The 15387-nt window shown below is 33.3% G+C and overlaps 1 protein-coding gene across 1 annotated transcript in view; it reads right to left on the bottom strand.

The window, feature by feature from the left end:
* LOC129748143 (roundabout homolog 1-like) overlaps positions 1-15387 on the bottom strand; it is a 115037-nt gene that overhangs the window by 85737 nt on the left and 13913 nt on the right. The window contains exon 2 of the mRNA XM_055742645.1: positions 2739-3644. Within this exon, the coding sequence (XP_055598620.1) occupies positions 2739-2808 (70 nt within the window). The 5' untranslated portion in view covers positions 2809-3644. The remainder of the gene's footprint in view (positions 1-2738; positions 3645-15387) is intronic.

Raw genomic sequence — 15387 nt, 5'->3', positions numbered from 1 at the left:
TGCGTTTCATACAAAAATTGGACGTTGAACAAGTAATTTATATTAGAGTACAATAATAGTTTTTTTTTCAAATATGAAGTTCGAAAAGCAGGAAAAAAGCTGTATAGAAGTTGAGTTTTGAAGTCTGAGACTAATTAAATAAATAATTTTTTGTGACATTTTAAGCGATATTTTTGCACAGTCTCAAGTGATTGTTGAAATATTTTTATGAAAATTTAGAGGTATTTTTAAATCAGCTATACTCAAATTCTGGTGTAGTTATAAAACGTTTTTTAGCTTCTTTTGTATCATTGTTGTGTCCATACTGTGTAATTTTCAGTCATCTTTTTTAATATTGTGCAATTTTTTGTTTGATTAGAGTGAAATTTTTGCGTTAGTTTTTTGTTAGTTCTCGTTCTGTGATTTTTTTTTTCATTTTTTATTTCATTTTTTTTATATCATTTTTCTATCGTTTTTTAAATTTCTTCTCAAATTCTTCTATCATTTCTTTGCGATTGATGTGTAATTTTCTATCATTTTGTTTTTATATTAATATTTTAAGTGTCACTTTTGTGTCAGACTTGTGACTTTTCTGCGGTATCGATAAGTCATTTTAGTTTCAATGATTTGTCAACTATGTGCCATGTATTGTCATTTCATTTTTTTTGTTCTATTTGCGTGTGTTTATTCTTTATTCTCAATGTGTGATTCAACTGATTTTATTTTGTTTCATTTTAGTGTATCAAATACGAGCAATCTATCAAACTTTAAATTTTTTTATGTTGTTTTATTTTTTGAGTTTCATATAAAAATTGGACGTTAAACAAATTATTCAAATTATTAATATTGTAAAAATAGCTATTTTCCAATATAAAGTTCAAAAAGAAAAAAACAATGAATCGAAGTTTAGCTTTGAACTCTGATATTAATAAATTATTCGGGACATTTCAGGTGATATTTTTGCACAATCTCAAGTGATTGTTGATTTATTTTTGTGTCAATTCAGTTGCATTTTTAAATCAGTTTTAAGCAAATTATTGTGCAATTTAGTGCCATTTTTGTTTTTTATTAAAAATTTTGTTGTCGCTTTTGAGTCAATTTTTTGCTGCTTTGTGCAATTTTTGAGCTTTTTATTTGTGCAAGTTTTGTGTCATGGTTGTGTCCATTCTATGTAATTTTCAGCCATTTTTGAGTCATTTCTTTCCAATTTTGTGTAATTTTTTGTTCTATTCGAGAAATATTTTTGCGTTAGTTTTTGGTCAGTTATAGTTCTGTGTAATTTTTTTCATTGTTTATTTAAATTTTTGTATAATTTTTCTACTGTTTTTTTTAATGTCTTCTGAAATTTTTGAATCATTTCTTTGCAATTGTTGTGTTATTTTCTAGCATTTTTGTTTTTTATTTATATTTTTAATGTCACTTTTGTGTCAATTTTTTTTTATTGCATATGTCTGGCTTGTGCCTTTTCTGCGTTATCGATAAGTCATTTTAGTTTCAATGATTTGTCAACCATGTGCCATGTGTTGTCATTTTTGTATAATTTTTTACGTATTTTTTTCATTTTTGTAATTTTTTTTGTTCTATTTGTGTGTCATTTACACTATATTCTTGTATCAGTTCTAGTGATTATTCTTTATTTTAAATTTGTGTTTCAACTGATTTTTGTGTCATTTTTGTGTTTTAAATACGAACAATCAATAAAACTTTAAATTTAATATTTTTAAGTTGTTTTATTTTCTGCGTTTCATGCAAAAATTGTATGTTGAACAGGTGTTGAACCCTGAGATTAATTAATTGACTGGTTGATAATATTTTTGCACACTCTCAAGGGATTGTCGATTTATTCTGGTGTCAAATAAGTGGCATTTTCAAACCAGTTTTATCCAAATTATTGTGAAATTTTGTACCATTTTTGTTTTTTATTAAAAAATTTTTTGTTGCTTTTGAGTCATTTTTTGAGTTGTTACTATTTTGAGCCATTTTTGAACATATTAGTAGCGAGTCCATTCTGTGTAGTATTCAGTCAATTTTGAGTTATTGTTTTTCAATTTTATGCTATTTTTTGTTCTATTTGAGTAGTTCTATTCTATTCTATTTTGTTTATTTATAGAGGATTTTAACCATCTTGGTCATTCTTCCTCTATTTGAGTAGTATTTTTGCGTTAGTGTTTGGTCAGTTCTAGTTCTCTGTGTAATTTTTTTTTTTACTTCATTTCATTTTTGAGTAGTTTTTTAATTTTTTTTTATTCATTTTGCGTTTTATTTTCGCGTTATTCTTGTGCCTTTTTTAGTGTTTTTTTTTCTGTGTCATTTGCTAGGCATTTTTGATTTTATTTATTCTGTCATTTATTTGCCATTTTTGATCTATTTATGTGCCATTCTCGCGTTAACTTTGTCTACGTTCTGATGTTAATTTTGAGTGAAATGTTTGTCATTATTTATTTTATTTCATGGGTCATTTTCCTACCATTTTTTAAATATCTAATTTTTTATTTCAAAAAATGTGTTTCAAATGATTTTTATTATTCTTAAGTATCAAATACGAGCAATCAATTAAACATCAAATTCGACTTTTCTTTAAAAAGTTGTTTAATTTTCAGCGTTTTATACAGAAATTATACTTAAAATAAGTAGTTTAAGAGAATGTAAAATAAGTTTTTTTAATATAAAGTTTGAGAACCTGAAAACCACTTCAATATCGAAGTTGAGTTTTAAACTCTGAGAGGCTTTTTGCTCATATTTATGAAAAATATTCTTACCTTGAGTGTTCGCAAACGCCATCAAGCTGATGAAGAACATTTCCAGCTTCCACCACGACGTTTTTCCCATTGTGCTTTTTCTTCTCGAACCAACAGCTTCCACTTAATAAGACACCGTTTTTTTTGTTTTGTCTCAAATATTTACACGAATTAGCAATTTCTCACCCGCTCGAAAAACCTTTTGTTCGCTAGGGCTTGTTCCTTCGAGTGTTGTCTTCTGTCAATGAACTTTCTTTCCGATTTTCCACTTGCCCGAAACTGTCAGCATCAAAAATTAATCGCGTAAATCGACAGAATTTTCAATCTTCGCCTCGCTCTTCCTCTTGGAGGGTTTACTTTACCGGGACCATTGAACGTGTTTTGTTTTTTTTTTTTCAATCGAACCCAACCGGTGTTGTTTTCTTCGAAGCAAAAAATTCAATCACTGTAATTGCTTTCCTGTTTCCGGAGCCCTTTTACTGCATCAATATTTTTCACTGTTTCAATAGTTTATCGTTTGCACTTTTTTCTCAGTTCCTCTGATTTGCATGACTTTTGTGTTTTCATTCTGACTTCTTAAGAAAAGAAAACCTCTTGTTTACACTTCTTTCCAAGCCGAGGTAAAGTAAATTTTCTTAATCTTGCAATTAGTTTTGTTTTACAAAGAAGGAACCGGATTATTTACGACACCCTGGTTATGTTTTGTGATAAATCCTTGAACTCAACTCTGAAGGGCAAGTTTGCTAGACCCTTTCCCCTCAGAATGCCCAAAAGGGTTTCTTTCTCTATTTCGGGAAAAATTTCTTTTCCTCCCGTGTCAGCTTTAAGGAGCAAAGATTGCGTTCCATTTTGCCCTTTGTCGGTGGTTTTCCTGGGAAGGGTGCCTTGTTTGCTCAAATGTGGTTCCCCAAATTAGGCGCGTTCTATCTGGAAAAGGCATTGGAAAACAACAAAACGGGGAGAGAAAAGATAGTTAGCAAGCAGTTTGTTTACACAGATGTAAGCTGAAAGGAGAGAAAAATTGTGCCGCTTTTGAAATTATGTTTGTTTAAAGGTTTTAGGCAATTTAGTGGCCCACACGTGGAAATTGCAGGAACATGTCGTAGGGTTTTCAAAAAAGGATGAGTTGACGTACAGTCTGACGTCTGAAATTAAAACATTTGATTTGAATGGTAATTTAATAGGACTAACCGATTTTTACAGCACCATATTGACTGTTATAAGATAAAAGAGCTATCATTCATCCATTAATTTTAACAAAACAAACAATACTTTTAAAACGAGTAATAACTAAAAGTCGTTTAAAAGAAAATGAACCATTCGTAGATATAGTTTTTGAATCTTGTGATCATGAGCCATCATAATAAACAAAAATCTAAGCTCATGGCATTGAAACGCCAATCACTAATTAGTGTATTCAGTTTTTGTTAGCTTATTTATTTTCTGCTGATTCTGCTGATATTAATATGCAATTTTCCAGTGTCTGTCATATAATTTATTTGTCTGTAATTTTTTTTAGACAAATTTCTTTTCTCACTAAATTTTCGATAACTTTACGGATGAACAGATTACACCAATAGACTGAGTCGATTAGGGGTCATTTTTGAATTTCTCAAACCCTGGGGTCTAAAAATATTCGATTTGGTTCCAAACTCATCCATGATTTTTTGCAGAGTTTTTAAGTGACGTTTACATCAGTAAGTTTGAATTTAGAAGTTTGTATGGGTAAAATGAATATTTTCTTCTGAAGAATCAACATCATTTTAGTTTCCTCTGTGGAACCGAGCCTACTAAAGATTTTTGTGCCAATTTAAAAAATTTCAAACGGAAATTTTTCGCTGAACAGCTTTGTCGAAGGCTGTAACTTCGTATCTTACTTATTAGACAAAAAAGTTATTGGGTGATGAATGAGGACATGATCTTTGACATTGAAGAACTATAAATTCAATTGACACCACTGCTGGGTGTCTAGCGAGGAATTGCATGACTTATTTTCATGCATAACTTCCCGAGGCATTAGCAGCGATGTCAATTCAATTATTTATTTCAATGCCAAAAGACATACCCCTAAACAACTAATAACTTTTTCGCATAATAAGATACGAAGTTGCGGTCTTCGACAAAGATGTTAAGCGGAAAATTTCCTTTAGAAACTTTATAAATTGGCACAAAAATCATTAGCAGGTTACAGAAGAAACAAAAATGATGTTGATTGTTCAGTAGAAAATAAGTAAATATTCAATTTACAAACCTCATACAAACCTACACAAATCTCAAAGTCCAAATTTACTTATGTAAACGTTCAAATGGCAAATGGAAATTAAAAAAATATCTCAAATCTACTCAGTCTATTACACCAAGTGCTATAAGCCAAACAAGATCGCAGATTTATGCTATTTTCAATCCGGTGTAGAATTAATTTATCAGTAAGTTGTCTCCTAGTGTGTCAGAGAATAGTTTTGTTAACAAAAAATAAGCGGAATAACTAATGATTAACATTAGACATAATGTCATACACTGCTAGAAATAAAACCACGGAAAACAGTTCAAAAATGTCTAGCTTTTATTGTTTGTACATAATACCAAGAATAAAAAACTTAGCTTGAGTCAACCAATGCTCAATAAGGAAAAAAGAGTATCTATAAATTGCGAACAATGTCAATATCTTTCCTTTTACACAAACCAAATCTATGAAAATATACTTTCCTTAAGTGAAAATGTCCAAAACAACGATTGGACGTAATTTCACACACATCACAAGTTTACAAACGGAGATATAGTCCCTTTTTTAACCCCTAACCCCTTAACCCCTATATTTTGTAAACAGTTTAGAAAAACACTGATTAGTACGAAACATTTTTTTTAACAAAAATGGACCTACTTTGTGTGATTTTTCCCAAGGAATCCGAATGAAGGCTGTTTGAGCCACCACACGCTTCGAAAAATGGAGTTATGGTTGATTTTACCCTCAATTCCCCTATTTTTTTTAATTGATTCAGAAAAAAGAGTTAAGACTTAAAAATTTTGAACCAAACGAGACCTATCTTGTGTGATTTTTTTTCTGAGGAATTAAATGAAGCACGCATTGAAAAATGGAGTTATGAATGTTTTTACCCTCAATTCCTCTGCATTTATCAATTAATTCAGAAAAACCATAATTAATTGAAAAATATAGCAGGATGGATGGTAAAATTAGCTATAATTCCATTTTCCGAAGCGTGTGGTTACTCAAGCAGCTTTCATTTGATTCTTCGTGAAAAATCACACAAGAAAGTTCTATTGTTGTGCAAAATATTCTTGTCCAAATCAGTGTTTTTCTGGATTGTTAACAAAATAAAGGCAGGTTGAAAAGGCACTACATCTCCGTTCGTCAACTCGTGCGGCGACTGATAATATGTTAAATCGATTTTCTGGACATTTTCACTAAACAAAAGTATATTTTCTTAAATTTGGTTCATATAGGAGGGAAGATATCGAAAATCGGAGTTTAAATGTTTAATATAACAGGTAAGGGTATCCCCTTGAAATAATATCTCGATTAGTTTAACTATAATATAAGTTATGCATTGCAGAATTTTTCCCGCATTTTTTGGCTGAATATTAGCCAAAAATTTTTTAGTAGATGGCAATATCTGAACATTTTTATCTCGAATGTTTAAACATGAAATCTGTACATATCTAAGCGAAATTCAGTGATAATTCGAAAAAATTGTTTAATAAAGTGACTAAAACCACCTTAAATTTTCATTTTTTTTATCGAGACACATCAGCAGCGTTAAAATTCTAGCCATTTTATCTTGCATTCCTAAACTCTTTGAATCAATCATAAATGACAAAATCTATCAACAAGTAAAAAATATTGTAACCAGCAAACAACATGGATTCTTCAAAAGGCGCTCTACTGCATCAAATCTTCTCGAATTCATTACATACGTGATCAATTCCATGTGCCAAGGCTTTCACGTTGAGGCTCTTTATACTGATTTCAGCAAGGATTTTGACCGCATCGATATACAGTAAGGTTTTTTTTTACACTGATATACGTACCGCGTAAAAAAAAACCGTGTAAAAAAAAACCGTGTTAATTCCCGAAAACCGTGTAAAAAAAAACCGTGCTAATTCCCGAAAACCGTGTAAAAAAAAACCGTGTTAATTCCCGAAAACCGTGTAAAAAAAGACCAATCGAATTCTGCAGCTCTGAAGTTCTGGCACTTAAGACCTGAGACCTGAGATTTGAGACTTGAGACCTGGACTTGAGAATGTAGACTAGAGACATGAGACCTGAGACCTAAGTCCACATTAGACCTGAGACCTGAGACTAGAAACCTAAGACATAAAACACGAGACCTGACACCTGAGACATGGGACATGAGACCTGAGACATGAGACTTGAGATTTAAGACATGACACCTGAGACCTGAGACATGAGACATGAGACATGAGACATGAGGCATGAGACATGAGGCATGAGATATGAGACCTGAGACCTGAGACATGAGACATAAGACATGAGACATAAGACATGAGACTTGAGGTATGAGACAAGAGCCATGAAAGATGAGACCTGAGACATGAGACTTTAGACTTGAGACAAGCTACTAGTGTTTTTACCGCGAAAAATTAGATTAGCTCCGATTTCAACTGGCGACCCCTCTAGTGAAAGGGTTTGACTTGTAGGTAACGAAAAATAGTGTCGCGAAATCGCTAGTACAAGCTACTAGTGTTAGTATCGCGGAAAATTAGTTTAGCTCCGATTTCAACTTTCGACCGGTCAAGTGAAAGGGTTTGATTTGTAGGTAACGAAAAATAGTGTCGCGACTTCGCTAGTACAAGCTACTAGGATTAGTACCGCGAGAAATTAGCTTAGCTCCGATTTAGACATGCGACCCCTCTAGTGAAAGGGTTTGACTTCTAGGTGACGAAAAATAGTGTCGCGTGTTCGCTAGTACAAGTTACTAGTGTTAGTACCGCGAGATATTAGTTTAGCTCCGATTTCAACTTGCAACCCCTCTAGTGAAAGGGTTTGACTTCTAGGTGACGACAAATAGTGTCGCGACTTCGCTAGTACAAGCTACTAGGATTAGTACCGCGAGAAATTAGTTAAGCTCCGATTTCAACTTGCAACCCCTCTAGTGAAAGGGTTTGACTTCTAGGTAACGAAAAATAGTGTCGCGAAATCGCTAGTACAAGCTACTAGTGTTAGTATCGCGGAAAATTAGTTTAGCTCCGATTTCAACTTTCGACCGGTCAAGTGAAAGGGTTTGATTTGTAGGTAACGAAAAATAGTGTCGCGACTTCGCTAGTACAAGCTACTAGGATTAGTACCGCGAGAAATTAGCTTAGCTCCGATTTAGACATGCGACCCCTCTAGTGAAAGGGTTTGACTTCTAGGTGACGAAAAATAGTGTCGCGTGTTCGCTAGTACAAGTTACTAGTGTTAGTACCGCGAGATATTAGTTTAGCTCCGATTTCAACTTGCAACCCCTCTAGTGAAAGGGTTTGACTTCTAGGTGACGACAAATAGTGTCGCGACTTCGCTAGTACAAGCTACTAGGATTAGTACCGCGAGAAATTAGTTAAGCTCCGATTTCAACTTGCGACCCCTCTAGTGAAAGGGTTTGACTTGTAGGTGACGAAAAATAGTGTCGCGTGTTCGCTAGTACAAGCTACAATTGTTAGTACCGCGAGAAATTAGTTTAGCTCCGATTTCAATTTTCGACCGGTCGAATGAAAGGGTTTGACTTCTAGGTGACGAAAAATAGTGTCGCGTGTTCGCTAGTACAAGCTACTAGGATTAGTACCGCGAGAAATTAGTTAAGCTCCGACTTCAACTTGTGACCCCTCTAGTGAAAGGGTTTGACTTGTAGGTAACGAAAAATAGTGTTGCGTGTTCGCTAGTACAAGCTTCTAGTGTTAGTACCGCGAGAAATTAGTTAAGCTCTGATTTCAACTTGCGACCCCTCTAGTGAAAGGGTTTCACTTGTGGGTGACGAAAAATAGTGTCAAACCCTTTCACTTGAACGGTTGAAAGTTGAAATCGGAGCTAAACTAATTTCTCGCGGTACTAACACTAGTAGCTTGTACTAGCGAAGTCGAGACACTATTTTTCGTGACCTACAAGTCAAACCCTTTCACTAGAGGGGTCGCAAGTTGAAATCGGAGCTAAACTAATTTCTCGCGGTACTAATCCTAGTAGCTTGTACTAGCGAACACGCGATACTATTTTTCGTCACCTAGAAGTCAAACCCTTTCATTCGATCGGTCGAAAGTTGAAATCGGAGCTAAACTAATTTCTCGCGGTACTAATCCTAGTAGCTTGTACTAGCGAAGTCGCGACACTATTTTTCGTCACCTGCAAGTCAACCCCTTTCACTTGACCGGTCGAAAATTGAAATCGGAGCTAAACTAATTTCTCGCGGTACTAATCCTAGTAGCTTGTACTAGCGAACACGCGACACTATTTTTCGTCACCTAGAAGTCAAACCCTTTCATTCGATCGGTCGAAAGTTGAAATCGGAGCTAAACTAATATCTCGCGGTACTAACACTAGTAACTTGTACTAGCGAACACGCGACACTATTTTTCGTCACCTAGAAGTCAAACCCTTTCACTAGAGGGGTCGCATGTCTAAATCGGAGCTAAGCTAATTTCTCGCGGTACTAATCCTAGTAGCTTGTACTAGCGAAGTCGCGACACTATTTTTCGTGACCTACAAGTCAAACCCTTTCACTAGAGGGGTCGCAAGTTGAAATCGGAGCTTAACTAATTTCTCGCGGTACTAATCCTAGTAGCTTGTACTAGCGAACACGCGACACTATTTTTCGTCACCTAGAAGTCAAACCCTTTCATTCGACCGGTCGAAAGTTGAAATCGGAGCTAAACTAATTTCTCGCGGTACTAACACTAGTAGCTTGTACTAGCGAAGTCGAGACACTATTTTTCGTGACCTACAAGTCAAACCCTTTCACTAGAGGGGTCGCAAGTTGAAATCGGAGCTAAACTAATTTCTCGCGGTACTAATCCTAGTAGCTTGTACTAGCGAACACGCGATACTATTTTTCGTCACCTAGAAGTCAAACCCTTTCATTCGACCGGTCGAAAGTTGAAATCGGAGCTAAACTAATTTCTCGCGGTACTAATCCTAGTAGCTTGTACTAGCGAAGTCGCGACACTATTTTTCGTCACCTGCAAGTCAACCCCTTTCACTTGACCGGTCGAAAATTGAAATCGGAGCTAAACTAATTTCTCGCGGTACTAACACTAGTAGCTTGTACTAGCGAAGTCGCGATACTATTTTTCGTGACCTACAAGTCAAACCCTTTCACTAGAGGGGTCGCAAGTTGAAATCGGAGCTTAACTAATTTCTCGCGGTACTAATCCTAGTAGCTTGTACTAGCGAACACGCGACACTATTTTTCGTCACCTAGAAGTCAAACCCTTTCATTCGACCGGTCGAAAGTTAAAATCGGAGCTAAACTAATTGCTCGCGGTACTAACAATAGTAACTTGTACTAGCGAAGTCGCGACACTTATTTTCGTCATCTACAAGTCAAACCCTTTCACTTGACCGGTCGAAAGTTGAAATCGGAGCTTAACTAATTTCTCGCGGTACTAACACTAGTAGCTTGTACTAACGAAGTCGCGACACTATTTTTCGTCACCCACAAGTCAAACCCTTTCACTAGAGGGGTCGCATGTTGAAATCGGAGCGAAGCTTATTTTTCGCGGTACTAATACTAGCAGCTTGTCTCCGGTCTCAGGTCCAAAGTCTCATGTCTCAGGCCTCAGGTCTCATGTTTTATGGCTCTTGTCTCATGCCTTAGGTCTCATGTCTTATGTCTTATGTCTCATGCCTCATGTCTCATGTCTCATGTCTCATGTCCCATGTTTCAGGTCTAAAGTCTCATGTTTCATGGTTCTTGTCTCATGCCTCAGGTCTCAGGTCTCAGGTCTGATGTCTCATGCTGAGGTCTCAAGTCTAATATCCCTTGTCTCAGGTTCCAGGACTCAGGTCTCATGTCTAATTTCTAATGTTTCATGCCTCAGGTCTCATGTCTCATGTCTCATGTCTCATGTCTCATGTCTCAAGTCTCAGATCTCAGGTCTCAGGTCTCAAGTCTCAGGTCTCAGGTCTCAGGTCCCAGGTCTCAGGTCCCAGGTCTCCGGTCTCATGTATCATGTTCTTTGTCTAAGAGATAAGATTTTCCCAACTTCAAAAAGATTCTAAGTGTTTTCCTTTGAAAAGGACTTAGAATATTTTCTCTCAAAAACCGTGTTAATTCGCGAAAACCGTGTAAAAAAAAACCGTGTTAATTCCCGAAAACCGTGTAAAAAAAGCCGTGTAAAAAAAAACCGCGTAAAAAAAAACCGTGTAAAAAAAAACCTAGGTTTTGATTCTAAAATAAAAAAATATTGGCTTTCATCCAAATCTTCTTTCTTGGCTTCAATCATACTTAACCGATCAAACACAAATTGTTCGCTTCAAAAACGAATCATCCAAACCCATAACTTTAATCTCCGGTGTGCCTCAGGGGTCTCATCTAGGACCTCTTCTTTTCATACTGTTCGTAAATGACATTTCCTTCATTCTAAAACGGATTGAATTCCTTATATATGCTGACGATTTGAAACTTTTTCTAAAAATCAAAACAACCGAGTATGTTGAAGCGTTTCAAAACGAAATCAATGTGTTCTATGAATGGTGCAATAAAAGTCTACTTCAATTGAACGTTAAAAAGTGCAACTCCATATCGTTTAGTAGAAAACAAATTTACCCACTCATTGAAACTAAATTAAGCAGGGAACCGGTACAAAAATGCCAAATTGTAAGAGATCTTGGTGTCATCTTGGACTCGAAACTTACGTTTTTAGAACATCAGAACACTATTATTAATAAAGCTAATTGCATGTTAGGATTTGTTAAGCGTTTCAGCCACCACTTTCAAGATCCAAAGTCACTTTATATATCTTATGTACGATCGATATTAGAGTACTGTAGTATCATATGGAATTCTTATTCAAATAATCACGAGCAACGTCTTGAATCTGTTCAAAAACAATTTTTATTGTATGCACTCCGTAAAATATTCCATCACACGAATCACGTTGTATGCTAATTGACAAAGAACCCGATCAGGAAAGCATATCAAAATAAAAACTCAAGCGTATCTCACCAAGATATTTACATCTGATTCAGTTATAATTAAGTACTAAAAATTTTCGATTTTAAGTTTCTCCAATCTGAATTATAACTTATTCTGATTGACAGACTTGAATGGGGTTGAGTTCATTTTCACTGATCAAGATTTTTTTTTCGGATAGTCCTAAAATAAAATGATTATATCTTATTTTGATATACGTACAACTTTTTCTAAAACACGGACATCGAAGTCAACGGCCCAAACCGTACGTTTATGAGTTTCGCTCAACAGATTCATAAAATTGAATCCAAGTTTTAGGAAACCAAAAATGGAGCACGGTTATAGCAAATAATGTGGTTTATTGACATTTCACTAGAAAATTTTCTCGAAGCACTCATATCTTGATAAGTTATAATTGTGATAGATTTTGTTCTGCCCAATATCAAACTATGCTATCTGAACAAGATATAATCTTGTAAGAAGCATATCTGAAATTGATATAATTTAGCTATGATCGCATAGATTTTTTAATATAATTTGAGATATTTTAACATCCTACGAGTACTGAATTATAACTCATTTAGATAGGAAAAATATTAGTATCAAAATATCTCATCTTAATATAACTTAGTTTTTCCCTCCTGATCGGGAACCTTTCAGTAAACGTAGAGAATTTTCTCAAATTTCGTTTTTAAATGATATTGTTACACAAAGAATAACCAGTCTCGAATTACTTTCAAAACTCAATTTTTATGCACCCTTCCGTCCATTAAGAAACAAACAATTATTTTTCTTTAAATTTTATGACAAGGACTATATGAAATATCAACCCATTAATCAAATGATGTACAAATACAATGCAGAAAGTGAAATTATAGACGTAACAATGAATAAAACACAATTAAAAATTGCATTTAAAAACAAATACATACAACTACAAAATAATAGATAACATTAGTTTTAACTAGTTTTAAGTATTGTAGTCTACGAAGTTTGACTACATAAATAAATAAATCGCTTTTCATACTCTTAAAACAAACAATTAAGATTAACAAGCACAGAAAAATTAGGCCTTTAGTTTGATTTATATGTTCACTTTACTTTGCAAATTCGGGCATGCCCGAATAAATCCGGGGATTCTGGAATGCATACCCTACAATAAATAATACATCACTCTCTTTTATGTATTGAATGAAGAAAATATTTCAGGAGTTTTCAGCGAATCAAACATTATGTTCTAATGAAGAAGTATTTTCTCCTCATTTAAGCTTTAACGGGGGATAGATTAACTTTTTCTTAGATTTGTCAGAAAAGACATAGAAATTATCAATTTGTGAACTTGAACTTGAAGAAACTTGAAAGATCAAAGAATATTAAGAAAAACGTTTGAAATCCTTTTAAATTGCATGTTTTCTTGGGCTTTGTTGGTTATAAAATCAATAAAACCAGGTAATCTGGAAAGCTCACTTTATAAGCATGAGAATGAATATAAATAATGCAAAATGTTAGTTTTTCGATCATTATAGAAATTTGCGTTGATTGTAACACTCTACACCCTTTTAAAATTTGGAAAAAAAAATTAAAGGTAACTGTAGTTGGCTAAATAAGATTAATCCGCTATTGAATATTTATTCCAATTTGAATCTAAGATTTGAAATTATAATTAAAACTTTTCCAAACGTCTTAGCCCTAATTTCATACTTTTGATTCTTATTTACTTTTTTAAAATTCTCCTCTGTGTTACCTGAATTTAACATACCATTTTCTAAATGACAGTTCTCAACTTAAAAAACGCTCTCATAGTTGAATTGCGAATTTCATTGAGCGATTCTCTAAACATGAATGTTTCTATATTTTCAATCTAGTCTTATTCAAGATTGATGATACTGTGCCTTGGACATTTAATTTCCATTCTGAATTATAGTTTTTGAAGGTGACTTTTAACACGTTAAGAAGAATTTTTGACAAAAGTTTCTTAATTTATTTAATAATTATTATATAAAAAATAAGGCTGGAACGAATATCAATTTCTTATTCTGTCACCCGAAGGAGGAAATAAATGAAGTTTGGAGTATTTTATGCAAATTTCTGCAAAATTGAAATATCCGGAAGACTACAAGACAAAAAAACAAGTTTTGGAAGATGAGAGTTATTTTACTTTTTGTTCTCTTGATTTAATTGAATGTTTCGATAAAAAAATACTTGATTTATAAATTTTGTTCAATGATATATTATGAAATTTTGTTGCATGCAAGCTTTCGTGTAATTTATTCCAATTTATTTGACAAATAAAGGATTTGAAATTTATTCCGGCCTAATGAAAATATTTTTAGTTTGAATCCCATTACTTTTTAAAAATTTCCACATATTACATGAACACGATTTTTTTGTGTTCTAAAGAATGAAAGTAATATGAACATTTGGATTTGAATAAGGTATAAATTGTACAATTCCTGCTTTCCTCTGATTTTAATATTTATTTATTTTATATTTATATTTTATTTTTGAATTTCATTTGTAATTTGGTATTATGGTTTTGATATGAGACTTTGATTGGTGGGTCCAAATAAAATCTGATTTTAGGATTTGAATTTCACTGTTGAACTGTCTGTATCTCCATGGAATTGAAATTTAATTCTGTAGTATTTCCTAATTTCTTTCAATTTCTTTTTTTATTTGGTAGAAAAAATATATCCGTAAAGTATTTTTATCTTCTACCAAATTAAAAAAAAAAGAGAATGAAATTTTGAAGGAAATTGGATTGAAAGAAAAAATTAAATATAATATTTTTAGTATTAAATTTATTATAAGAAAATTCTCTTGCTGCTGAAAAAAATTATATTTCGTAACACTGATATTTGATCAGTCCTTGCATTTTGTTCAATCAGTGTCAATTTATTAGATAAACTGGCCATTAAAAAGAACAGGTTAATTTTGGATTTGATTTTGTGTTTGGGGGTAAGACTGGAACAAATATCAATTTCTTCTTTTGTCAACCCCCGCAATTTAAAAAAATCACGAAGGAGGAAGTAAGTTAAGTTTGAAGTTTTTGTGTAAATTTCAAGTTCAAAAAACGAATTAAGTAAAAGATGAGAGTTATTTCACTTTTTGTATCTTGATTTTATTGAATTTTTAATGAAAAATTACTTGATTTAGAAGATTTGTGCAATGATATAGAATGCAATTTTGGAGCATACAAGCTATCATGCAATTTATTCCAATTTATTTGTTTTTTGCATTATTATCTATTATCCTCCACTCGCAATTTTCCAACTCCGAGTGACAAAAGGAGGATTTGAAATTTGTTCCGGTCTTATATTATTTTAAAAAAAATATTTGTAGGTATATTTATAATATGCTAATGATAAAGTGACACATATCATACCATTAATCCTTGGATGAATGAGCCATCATGTGAAGTTAATTCAACTATGCAGGATTTATTAACGATTGATTTCAGAAATAGGCTTCTATTTTTTTCTTGATGAGAAATGAAATTGGGATACGATAGCAGTATGTAGTGTATTACA

This window comes from Uranotaenia lowii, chromosome 2 (genome assembly GCF_029784155.1).
Source record: "Uranotaenia lowii strain MFRU-FL chromosome 2, ASM2978415v1, whole genome shotgun sequence".
NCBI classification, from domain to species: Eukaryota; Metazoa; Arthropoda; class Insecta; order Diptera; family Culicidae; genus Uranotaenia; species Uranotaenia lowii.
The sequence above is the reverse complement of the archived record's forward strand: the minus strand, read 5'-3'. Positions and strand labels throughout refer to the sequence as shown.